Source organism: Fukomys damarensis, unplaced genomic scaffold (assembly GCF_012274545.1).
Source record: "Fukomys damarensis isolate Sample0158 unplaced genomic scaffold, DMR_v1.0_HiC HiC_scaffold_10, whole genome shotgun sequence".
Classification (NCBI taxonomy): Eukaryota; Metazoa; Chordata; class Mammalia; order Rodentia; family Bathyergidae; genus Fukomys; species Fukomys damarensis.
Window position 1 is genome coordinate 40,596,555 of NW_022900922.1, and position 12,911 is coordinate 40,609,465.

General features: G+C 35.5%; 1 protein-coding gene across 5 annotated transcripts in view; it reads left to right on the forward strand.

Annotated features, from left to right (window-relative positions):
• Nucleotides 1-8,907, forward strand: part of LOC104870624 (prolactin) — a 107,081-nt gene extending 98,174 nt beyond the window's left edge. The window contains exons 7-11 of one of the 5 annotated variants that reach the window (XR_004516547.1): nucleotides 581-678; nucleotides 3,078-3,250; nucleotides 5,239-5,346; nucleotides 6,367-6,546; nucleotides 8,608-8,805. Coding sequence is in view for 1 of the 5 variants with exons in the window: in XM_010636305.2 (XP_010634607.1) it covers nucleotides 648-678; nucleotides 3,078-3,250; nucleotides 5,239-5,346; nucleotides 6,367-6,546; nucleotides 8,608-8,862 (747 nt within the window). In the remaining 4 variants the exon portion in view is untranslated. Of the gene's footprint in view, nucleotides 1-580; nucleotides 679-1,866; nucleotides 1,923-3,077; nucleotides 3,251-5,238; nucleotides 5,347-6,366; nucleotides 6,547-8,607 lie in introns of those variants that run through there. The other 4 variants (XR_004516544.1, XM_010636305.2, XR_004516545.1 and 1 more) reach the window with 4 other exon arrangements.
• The last annotated feature ends 4,004 nt before the right edge of the window (nucleotides 8,908-12,911 follow it).

The window sequence follows — 12,911 nt, forward strand, 5'->3', positions numbered from 1 at the left end:
AGGGCAAAATTCTACTTAGTATCTTTATTTTATATTTTGTACTACTTAGTTCATATATTTTGAAACATTATTCACTTATCATTTTAGAATGAGAAATTTTATAATTGATAACACAAGTGACTATTTCTGGAGTGAAATATATTGCTCTCTATTTAAGAAACTCCAGTGAAAACCAGTAAATTGTAAAGTACATGACTTCATAATTTTACAGATTCTCCAACCCACACTGGTCTCCAAAGCTCACCATAATAATTTCTGTCATTTCTTCAATCAAATCCCTTTGTAGCCGGTAAAGGTTCATAAAAATGAACAAATAAAGTAAGATTTATGGTATGAAGTTCTAGGAGTAAACGATGCTGAAAATAGAAACTGGAACAGGAAGGAGAATGTCTGATTAAATGTGCTTTTTAGATAGGAAGGGGTGGAAGGGGTGAAGGGAGGGCAGAGGAATGGGGAAAAATGAGAACCAAGATGGATTATGTAAAGGTACAGAATCTCAGTGATGATTGTCATTATATGGTATACTTAAAATGTACTGATAAAATCAATTTTTAAAAATGTATCAATGAATTTGTCAAAGGTTTAGAAGCCAACATCTGACCTTGCACGTGGGACGGCCAGTCCTCTGGTGAAGTGAGCTTCCTGTCATGTTCACCACCATGGACATCAAGGGGAGAGGTACGTGCAGCAACTCAGGGAGTTGTTGGTTTCATCCACACTCCTTTACTGGTTAATATGTAGTTTTTGTTAATAAAGAGTTTTCAAGTTTAAATTCAACATGACATGAGCCAATAGGTCATTTTTGTCATAACCCCAAAGGTCAAAGTTAATGTTTTCTGCTACACTGCTCTGTTACCTGATTTGGCCAACTTGATTAAACATCGTAATTATAATTCTGAAGTCATAATGTGGAAAATAACAGCAGATGTACATCTTATACTATGTTCTTAGTTTCTTTCAATCCAAATTAATCTTTGAAAGATAAGCACACTATAGTTAATCACCTTTTCTCCTTATAGACTTTTGGATAAAATATAAATTATAACTACTGTAAATTTTGCATGGTATAAACAGCAAAAATATTTGTATTTTTATGTCCTAGACATCAATCCAATGATGTTTAGATAAATGTGGTTACAGTTAAAATACAATTACTGAGTTTTGCATGTCCAAGAGTGCCAATCTCAATTTGTCAGTGTACAAAGCACTTGCATTTACACATGTATGGAAAATATCTATTTAACAATATTATATTAATGTAATTTATGTGAAGTAATTTTATAGATTCATAAGTAATTTGGCAAAGTGAAATCATATGAAATAATTCATATTACATTACTTAAATTTTATAACTAAAGTATTATTTAGTTATATTCTCTGATAAATAATTTCAGGTATGATTAGCTATGATAGGTATGTTTTATTTATTTTCCATATATATTTTTAATAGTTACCTAGTTTTACCCTGAAGATTTTCAACTACTTTTATTAAAGTTTCTGGGAAAAACGGTTTTCTGATTATTACATTTTTATATCAAAAATTCTTCTGGAGGTGTCACTGAAGGTAAAAGGTGATTTTAATGTGAAATCTTGAAGCTGTTTCTTTGCAATCAAGAGTGAAAATTATTGCTAAGGTAGGGGCTTGTATCTCTCCATCTACTGAAAGATCAAATCAGTGAATCCACCTGTAATCACCGACAAAGGCTTTAAAGATGGAGTTTTATAATGCCAAGGACATGGATATTTTATAGCTTCTGAGAGCAGCTTTTATCCTTCTACAAAATGCAAAGTGTTATTCTTCACTAGAGTGACAGTGACCTACGCAAACTCTGTTCCCCTGATCACGATGTGGTCCCTGCTGCACAGATGCAGACTGAGAGCCCACAGTTGAGCAGGATGTGAGGAAGTGAAGAGCAAAGACCACAGCAAGGTGATCCATGTCCCTTACATACACACATACAAGAATACCACCCTGCAAAAATCATTTAACTTCTCTAATTCTTTCATTTCAATGAGTTTGATAATTATTATGAAAGTTGTATCTGCCTGCCAGGGTTATCATAAAGTCCATATTTAGCAAAATATCTAAAGGATTTGGCAAACCATGAGGCAGATGCATGGAATTATTATAGTGAGTTAGATCCAGCCCATGCCATCAGTTTTCCTGGAAGGATTCTCCACATAGCCAATGTCAGCAACCAAGCAGTTCTGTATTTATGCTTATTAAGCACTAAGAGAAAACATACAGGTAAAATGTAGTATTCTCAATTAAATGTTTAAAATGCTCATATCCGTGAATAAAATAAAAATTAAAAATTCCTAGAAATTCTGACTGCTAATAGGTTGCGGAATTTCACATATATTAAACTATTTTAAAATACTGCTTTAAAAGTCTTGCGTCAATGTCAATTTTTTTCATTGAGTTTATTGGTACTTTTTAAGTATACAGTACACCTGCATTAATCATTGGGATCTTGTAGCTTTACATTACAGATGTAGGTTCTCATTTTTCCCCCATTTCCCTGCCCTCCCTTCACCCTTCCCCCTTCCCCAAAGACTTAGCTTCCATTTTTTCCTCTTCTCATATTTTTTCTTTTCCTTTATTTCCTTCCCCTACCCTTCACACTTTCCCTACACCTTTAGCCATTTTCTTCCTATTTCACATTATCAGTTATACAATTTGGATCTTATTTACACTTTTAGTTTTTCACACCAGAGAAACTATTTGGTATTTACATGTCTTAATTATTTTACATAAGAGTATGGCCTCAGTATGTATCCATTTTCCTACGAATGACTTTAGTCAGTGTCAATTTAATTTCCAGGTGTTTGTGAATTACAGAGGCATTTCTGGGAGTAAAATGAAAATGCAGGAAGTCACGCACTTCTCAGACTGTGAAAACATACCTCATCCACAGGGACACAGTAGAAGCTGATGATTCTTCCTTATCTGAGCTCTTACAGCACCAAATCATGCCTTGGAGGCAGCAGAGATAGACAAGGCTTCCCCGGGCAGGCAGGCTTGTGATGACCTCACCAAGTAGATCATGCCTGATGTTGTGGTTTTGTTTAAGCAGGGCCCATCATCCTGCTGCTGGTGTCAACCCTGGTCCTGTGCCAGTATGTGGCCTCCCATCCCACCTGTCTCTCAGGGCCCAGATGCTACATGACCATCCAGGAAATTAATAATAAGGCAATCTATACTACAATACAGATGCAATTCAACTCTTTAGAAGTGTTCCTGGAATTTGTAAGTTTCTCACTTTTTGTCTCTTTCCAAAGGGAGGAATTTTTTTTTTTTTTTTTTTTTTTTTTTTTTTGTGGTACCGGGGATTGAACTCTGGTCCTTGCGCTTGCAAGGCAGGCCACCAAACCACTGAGCTAAATCCCCGGCCCCCAAAGGGAGGAACTCTACCAATAACTGGGCTGCACTACAATATAATCATGAAGAACTCATTAGTCAAAAATCAAATAATATACCTTAATATGTTGAAAAAGATATCAGGTAAAATTCTTGCATCAAGAAAAAGTATTATGGAATCTCATCTTGTCAAACAAATAATTTAAAAATTCCCTTAGTGTTCTTAACTATTAACAACTTAAGAGCAAGATATAGATTGCTATTTAATTGGCCCAAGGAAGAGACAGCTTTCTTGCTCTCATCTGCAGGGGTAAGTCTACTATGCATCGGACACATTTTTCAGAAGTGAGAATGGCTTTGTGGTGGTTTGGGCCGATTGGTAAGAGTTGACTAACTGAACTCATGTCAGAGGATAAAATTCCCAAATAATAGGCTTTAGAAATTTCCTAATGCTAGAATTCCTTGTTTATGTATTTAAAGAGTAGGAGTTTATAATGAGAAGAGATAGGCTAGTTAAGAAGGGAACAAAAATTTAGTCTCCCTTTGCCACTTTGCACACTGTCTCTTCTTTTTTCTATGCCAGATGACAGGTAAAGACTGTGAGCAGCCGAAGACCCCCGTGGAGAGCAGAGCTCAGGGTCTAGCACACTCTGCTCAGGCAGTTCTTTTGTTCACTCCTCTTTTTATTTGTCATGTTCAGTGGGCCATCTGTTATCTTCCAAATCATCCCAGTAATATCTTTATGATTTCACAATTTTAGTTTAATACTAGTCACTGTATTTCGTTTTACTATTAACCTTAATCCATTTCTTGGCGTTTCCTAAAATGTTTTGCTCGATTTCTTTACTTAGCGATTTTATTTATTTATTCTTTTGAAAAATCAAGTCTTTATTGATTTTTATGTCATTTTCTGAGTCTCCATTGCATTGATTTCTGCTCTGATCTTTATAATTTCCTCCCTTGTATGAGTTTTGGGTTTTTATTGCTCCTCTTTTTCTAGGAGCCTAACAGTCATCATTAGGTTGTCTATTTGAGCTTGCTTTGTTTTCCTACTGTGGGCATTCATGGTTATGAATTTTCCATGTAGAACTCCATTCATTGTGCCCCATATATTCCTGTAAGTTGCATTCCATTATCATTTATTTGTAAAAACTGACAATTTATTGTTTCATTTCCTCAGTGATCCATTGCTTGCTCAGTAGAGTCCCATTGCATTTATTTAAACCTATTCTATGAGCTAATATGTGGTCTATTTTGGAGAATGACCCATGTGCAGCCGAAAAGAGTGTACATTCTTATTTTGTGGGGTGGACCACTACATAGATATATATTAAGTCCATATGTTCATTTATCTTGTCAAAATAAAAAATGTATTTTGAATTTATGGTGAAATTAGCAATATCTATGTGTATGGATTAAGAGGTAATTGAATGAAAACTATTACTAATATTTACATAAAGAAAGAACATAACTTTGTGCCAATAGAAAGAAAAAGATTAAAGAATTAGACATAGACATATGTGCAGAATTGTATTCTGCTCAGTCCCTAGAGAAAATCATGCACTGAGTACTTACAAGTTTGTAGATTTAACTGTTATTTGGTTTGCATTTCAAATCATAACTTGTAGGAAGGTTGAGAAAACAGGAGAATAGTAACAAAGAGGAGACACAGAGAGGTCAGAAATTGAGTTAAAATAATGAGATTACAGAGCTATTAAAAAGGCAAAATGGTTAATTTTGTAATTCTTTAGATTGACTTTTTATGTAGATCTCATTTTTAAAAACTTACACACCTATCAAGTGTACTAATATTTTCACAAAAGATTCTTGTTTGCAATTTGCTAACTCAAATGATTGAATTCTCTTCTGCATTTCAGTTAAAACAATATTCCCAGGACCCATCCTTCTCCTATCCAAATACAAGAATATGCCACACAGCTAATATCTCTGTTCCAGCTGGGCAGGAGGAGGCCAGGCGGATGCAGGTGAGTCCCTAGCCCAGCTTCACCAGAACAGCTGAGGCAGCGACTGGCTCTGCCCTGCCCCAGGCTCTCTGAGGCTCTCTGATCAGTGGTCGCAGTAGTCACACTTGCACAGAAAATGGGGAAAAGTAAGCAGCCAAAGAAAGAGTGCTGTATGTAGTTGGTGAACTATGGACAGTATCTAGTGCTAAGTAATGATTGTGCCAGAGCCAGAAATTGACCATGTAAATGATATTATTTAACCAGTGTCTCACGTTTAGCATTGAGAATATTATGGTCTATCGTAGTTTGAACTAAATGGGATGTTCCCGTACAAATGTAAGAAATGCAAATTCAGTTTTATTCATTACAAGTTGCCCATGACTCCTGCATTGATCATAATATTAGTCATATTTTCATTACTGACCCTGTCTGATCTGCACCATCTCTCTTGGACTCCCAGTCCTCTCCATCTCCTTCTCCTTTTCCTTCTGCTTCCCCTTCTCTGATGCAAACTTCATTCTGTACTGACTCTCCTGCCTCCTCCTGTGTCCCACCTGAAAGTCCTCCTCTGTGCATGTCCTGTTCATCATTATGTCACAGTTCATACAGGTACAACACTGTCTTCTGTTCTGATTACAAAAAAGTCTACACATTAAACATTAGTCACTCATTTATGTTCTTTTATTTATAGTGTCTATTTCTCTTATATGACTTGCTGCCATAAACAAAGCATTAACCTGATTTTAAATAAATGGTAGACTACAGAAGGAAAATAAAATTGACTGGTAGCTATTGAAACTCTCAGTAGAAAAAATTATTTCTGTAAGGCAGTTTTTTAATGTATTGCTTTTACTATACCACAGTGTAGGCTGATAGATTGAAGTGTATTTTTCTTACAACTTCTACCATCTAGAGAAAAATTTTATATACATAAAACAGTAAAGAAATATATTACTTCTGCCTCTCTGAGCAAAAGTCTCATGTCACTAACTCAGCTCCATCTCACTTATTTTTTGTGATTACTGCACACTGGCTGCATAGCATCACGATATTATCCACACCGTTATCCGTTACCTGATTGCCTGGAATGAGCCTCTGATGCATCTGGCTCTGGAAGAGCATCGCCTGACAAAATTGCATGATTTTTTCACCCTCCAAGGAGAGAGTATTTCTGAAATACATCAAGAACTTAAAGAACTCATAAAGCTGATGTCTAGCCAGGTGAGCAGCATTTCTGTGCTTCCTTTATTTTCTGATAATGAGTTTCCAACTGTGGTGAGATAAATTTAAAATCACTCTGTATGAACAATACTGAGGCTGAATGTTGCATCTTTAGCTCTACTATTGAACAAAATAGGAACCCTAGCCAACCACCATGCAGATTCCAATGCAAACAAGGGTTTGGGTTCCCTGTCCCCACAGGGGCCACCTTCCCACAGTGTCTCCAGTGTCCCCAAGGGCTGTCCCTTCATGGGGTCACTTGTAAAATATTTTCAGCAAAGAAAATCAGAGCAGAAAATCTGCAAAAGACATATCTTCTTCATAGTATTTCATGATAGTCACACAGGAAATTTGGGCACATTCTTTCTATATTTACCTCATACCAGAAGATGAGAGTGGGAAGGGAAAAGGGGGAAAATCACAGTAATATAGGAACGTCTGCCCCATACCCTAGCCAGAGTAAACTGAGGAAGCCAGACCACCAGGACTGTCCCTCAAACACCAGAGGCTGGAGATTCTTCAAGGAATAGCTGTTGCTATTCTGGAGTGTTCCTTCTGTTCTAATTTAAATGTCGTTCTAAGTTTTGGGTTTCCTCAGTTTCCTAAATGAAAATTTATATCATTACATATCATCTTTAGAGATAATATGGCATACTGAGACTGATTTATATTTTCAATATGTATATCCATTCATATAGAAAAATTCCAACAGTAATGATATGATAGGTACCTTTTTGGAATTCTTATGAAAATGTATTAAAGATATTTGATTTTTGGTATAATAACAAAAATTATTTTATATTTCTTTTTTCACTAAGCATATGTTACTAGTTACAATTTCATTGGAAAAGACTATCTGACTTCCCCAAAAAAGACCACCTTAACCATGGAAAAAAACACTTTAATTTCAAGTTTCTTTCTTACTGTGAGTGAGCTTGCTGAGGTCATGAATAGGTTTTATAAAATTTGTTTTTTTTTCTTTTTTTAAACCACTAATTATATATTACCATGCATAAATTGGTACTTTGCATAGGAAATATTATCATATGTCTCAAACCTGGAAAGAAAAAAGCCTAAAACTAGATAATTATAAACACACATGCTTCAAATTTCAATAAAATATATTCTTTTTTTAATAAAATACATTCTTAATCTGTGGGAGAAGCTCAGCAGATCAGGATCTACAATTACTCCAGACTTGTACATCATAGTTCTGGAAATGAGTTGAAGCCTCTAGAGGCAGCACAGTGACACTGGGTCTCTTGGATCTGAAGGTCTCCCAGCTTCCAGAGGTCCCCAGAGGGCCCAGAGCCCACTGTTCTCTCTCCTGCTCTGTGCAGCACTTTCCTGAAGCACAATCTCCCCCTCTCCACAGCACAGCCTTCACCATGGCAGTTGCTGCCAGCACCCTCATTATACACATTTCTTCCAACAGACAACACCCCAGGGAACTCAAAAGAAATTATCTGTGTCCCATATTTATGTGTAAAGTACTTTTTATGGGCAGAATGAGATATTGCGAATTTTTTTGTCCATCACAACTTGAGTGTCTGCAGTTTAACACACCAAGGACGGTCCTCACAATCTCTAGAATTTTAGTACAGATCCATACACAAAATAGGTTCAGTTCAAAGCAACAAACAGTGAATGCTGAACTATTGGAAGAAGTGAATTTGAAGTGGAATATCAGGGACAAGTTTCACGAAATGTGAAAGGTCCCCTGTGCAGGAATGGAAGGAGTCTCTCTATTATTCTTGCTGGAATCCATGTCTATACACAAGTAGGGACTTTCTGGATCTCCACCAGTCCACTCTCGCCGGAACACACTTCACCTGGGGTCATTTGCATGTTGGGAAAACAGTATCTGGGTCCTGCTTCTAGCTTTTAGATGAATGATAGGTTTGTCATCATAAATCTATGGTGGACAGGATACAGAAAAACTTATGCTTTGACTATAGTTATACATTTCCATTAATTCTCAAATCTCAATTTAAAAAATTGAAAGTTGAATATATACAAATACTGATAATATTTTTAATAATTGATTATATTTTTGTCTAGCTTGGTCTTGAAATCACAGACAAAGTGGAATATCCTTCATGGCCAGAACTTCAATCCCTGCAGTCACCTGATGAAAAATCTTTCCTGTCTACATTTTATAACACACTGAACTGCCTGTTCACTGATTTACAAAAGATTGAATCATTTCTTCAGTTACTGAAGTGCCGAGCTTTCCCTGACGATGATTGCAATAACTTACCGTTCCCTTTTGTTTCTGAGATGGTTTTTAAGAATTCATCATTTGGAAAGGTTTAGGATTTATAATTATTAAAAGCATGCTGCAGTGTTGTGGTGAAGGATTTTTCTCTTAAAAATAAAACATCCTTTTAACATTGCCAAAAGTATCATCAGCATTGAAATTTTCTGACCCAAATTGGTCACAATTAATGAAAACCAGCTTCACAATTAAGACAAAGAATGAGTTACTTTAGAAACACATTGAGTTAATGGGAATGTTATAAGAAAAACTTCTAAGAGTAGTATTAATCATTATATTCATGCCATAAAGAAGAATGAATTTTCTTAACGTGAGGAAGTCAGCCATGTTCTTTGAGATAAATTTAAAATGAATTGATAGGGATACAAGCTCTTCTGTAACTACAATGTTCCTAAAAACAGAAGTTTATGAAATCAATTGATATTTGTTAGGACATGAACATGAACTGGCTTTGGATTGTGCCAATTTCTGTCTTCAACCACACACACACCTTCCTAGCATCACCCATGTTCCCCTGCACACCTACCTTCCTAGCATCTCCTTGGATACTCTCCAAATGTTCTAATCACTTAGAGTATAAAAATCCAGTCTGGTCGAGGTCCAACTCCATCTCATGTTCACTCCTTAATATGTTCTTCCCCTCTAAGCAGGCTCAAAGGACTCAGCAGGGATTGTAGATGATGTCAAGATTTCTTCCTTCAATCTCATGGTTCCATTTCTCTGAACATTGGAACTGGACAGAAGCACAAGAGAGGAAAGGTTCTGACATCACTGTTGCTGTCATAGACTTCCCATTGCTGACAGGATTCAGCTTAAATTCATGAAAAAAAAACAGATAAAAATAGGACCAGGGATGTAGCTCAGTGATGCCATATGTGCCTGGCAAGTGCAAAGTCTTGAGTTTAATCTCCGGCACATACACAGCAACCCACCCACACAAATGTCAAGAAAAAATTTTCTTCTCTTTAGGCTCAGAACAATCTCTCAGCTCCTCTTATTCTTCCTGAATGCATGCATAACATCAACTCTCATATTGCATCTTTTCTCTTCCTAGGGCATGAAATTGTGAGAAAACCTATTTAGTTTTGAAATTTCTAATACTTTCATGTTTCCTAATTAATTTCCTACCTGTTGATTTCTAGATACTTGGGAAAATGGCATTTAGTATGTATATAATTCAGCAACAAATGACAAGTGATCTTATGAAACAAAAGTTCACCATGAGCTCACCTGTGGAATCATGTTTTTCACTCTTAGAAAATATTTATTTCAATCTCAAATTAAGATTTCTGTTAAACTACCAATGAGGTGACAGTAAAAGACCACTGCGTGAATGTGACATACAAAGAATAATGTATTCTTCAGACAAGAATGAGCAAAAGCACAGGTGTTCTGCAGTCTCTGAGGGGTAGTGTGTACAAGGAAATCTAAAGAGACTGTAATAACCATTCCATTCCTAGTGACTAACTTTTTTTCTTCTGTGTATTTCAATTTAAGATTGCATTTGAGTGAATGGTCCTACTTCATCTCCAGGTTATTTAATTTTTTTTTTTGAAATGCATTTTCATGAAGAGACCAGGCTTGAGCCACCATACATGACTTAAAATTCTACTCCTGAATTTTCATTCCCAAGTTAGAACCTGCTCAACTTCTCCTGACACTGCTAGGCCTACATGCATAAGTTTGTTCCTCACTGGTAGTCCCTGGAGTATCAAATGTCTGAAAACACTATGTTCAGAAGTAAGCAGAATCTTCCAGGCATGCTACACCATTGAAGATAAGGTTTAATATTGATGTCCTGAATACAGTAAAAAATGAGACAATTTATTATTATCAATAAGAATTAAAACAGGAAAGGGAATTTAGAGGTGGAGGAAGGGAGGCAGTAGGGAAGGGGGTAAGGATTTTAAAAATATAACCCATCTATATTATGTCCATATACCCATTCCCCAAGATGCTTGTAAAATGCATGTACTGCAACCATGTATTGCACCAAATATTAATTCCCCCAACTATATAAGACGAATATCAAGTAACACTAAAAACTAAATAAGAACTAATACAATTGTATTGTGGTATCTGGATGCCCCACTGTCACAAAGAGACAGATCATCTAGGCAGAAAATCAACAAAAATACTACAACAGAACCAAGCTTTTGAACATATGGACTTAATAGATGTCTCTAGAGTGCCAACCCCACAAAATCAGAATATACATTAGTTTTGGCTGAACATAGGTCATTCTCCAAGATAGACCACATTCTACCTCATAGAAAAGGTTTGAATACATGCAAAGGAATTAAAGTTATCCCCTGTATATTATCCAATCATAGTGCAATCAAACTGGAGATCAATAGCATAAGAAACCATAGGTACTTCACAAAAATATAGAAATTGAACAACACTCTCCTGAACAATCAATGGATCACAGGGGAAATTAAAGAAGAAATTAGACAATTTTTACAAATAAATAATGCCAATACAACATACAGGAATCTATGTAACACAATGAAAGCAGTTCTACGTGGAAAATTCATAGCACTGAATGTCCACACTAGGAAAACATAGCAAGTTCAAATAAACAACCTAGTGATGAATCTTAGACTATTAGGAAAACAAAAGCAACAAAATCCAAAGCTAGTAAAAGAGGAAACTATAAAGATTAGAGCAGAAATCAATGCAAGGGAAACTAAGAAAATGATACAAAAAATAAATGAATCAAAGAGTTATTTTTTTAAAGAAAAAATAGATAAACCCTTAGCTAAACTTATCAAAACAAGGAAAGAAAAGGCTAAGATCCATGGAATTAGGAATAAAAAAGTGAGGTCACAACAGATCCAACAGAAATCCATAGGATAGTCAATACCCACTTTGAGAAACTGTAATCTAATAAAATGGAAAACACAGAAGAAATGGACAGATTTCTAGATACTTATGAATTACCAAAGATGAACAAAAAAGATAAATACATTTTAAATACCCGAATTTCAATCAGTAAAAGTGAAAATGTAATTAGAAAATTAGAAATTGACCAACAAGGAAAGCCCATGTCATGATGGATTCACTGCTGAATTTTACGAGACATTTAGAAAAGAACTGCTTCCTTTACTCTTCAAACTTTTCAATGAAATTGAAAGAGAAGAAATACTTCCAAATTCATTCCTGGAAGCAAATATCACTTCGATTCCCAAACCAGGGAAAGATTCAACTAAAGAAGAGAACTACAGGCCAGGCTCTTTAATGAATATAAATGCAAAAATCCTTAATAAGATACTAGTGAACAGAATACAGTGGATCATCAAGAAGATCATACATCCTAACCAAGTTGGATTTATACCAGGGATGCAAGGTTGGTTCAACATAAGTAAGTCAATAAATGTAATACACTATATTAACAGAGTCAAGGACAAAAACCATATGATCCTCTTCATAGGTACAGAAAAAGCATCTGACAAAATTCAACACCCATTCATGATAAAAACCCTGCAAAAAATTGGAATAGATGGTCTATATTTCACCTTAATAAAGGCTATCTATGAAAAACCAACAGCCAACATCACAGTAAATTGGCAAAAACTGCAAACCTTCACGTTAAAATCAAGAAGAAGATAAAGATGCCCATTATCACTACTCCTCTTCAATATAGTTCTGGAAACATTAGCCACAGCAATTAGACAAAAGAAAGAATTTAAAGCAATAAAGATAGGAAAGAAAAAAGTTAAACTGTCATTATTTGCTGAAGATATGATATTCTACATTGAAGACCCAAAAAATTCCACCAAAAGACTTCAAGACTTAATTGGAACTTTTAGCAAAATTGCTGGATACAAGGTCAACACTCAAAAATCAATAGTCTTCTTGTACACAAACTACAGACTCACTGAGAGAGAAATTAGGAAAACAATTTCTTTTACAATAGCATCCAAAAAAATGAAGTATCTAGGAATCATCTAATGAAAGAAGCAAAATACCTCTATACTGAAAACTACAGCACTCTGAAAAAAGAGACTGAAGAGAATTTAAGAAAATGGAAAATATCCCCTGCTCATGGTAGGAAAAATCAATAATAGTGAAAATGGCCATACTA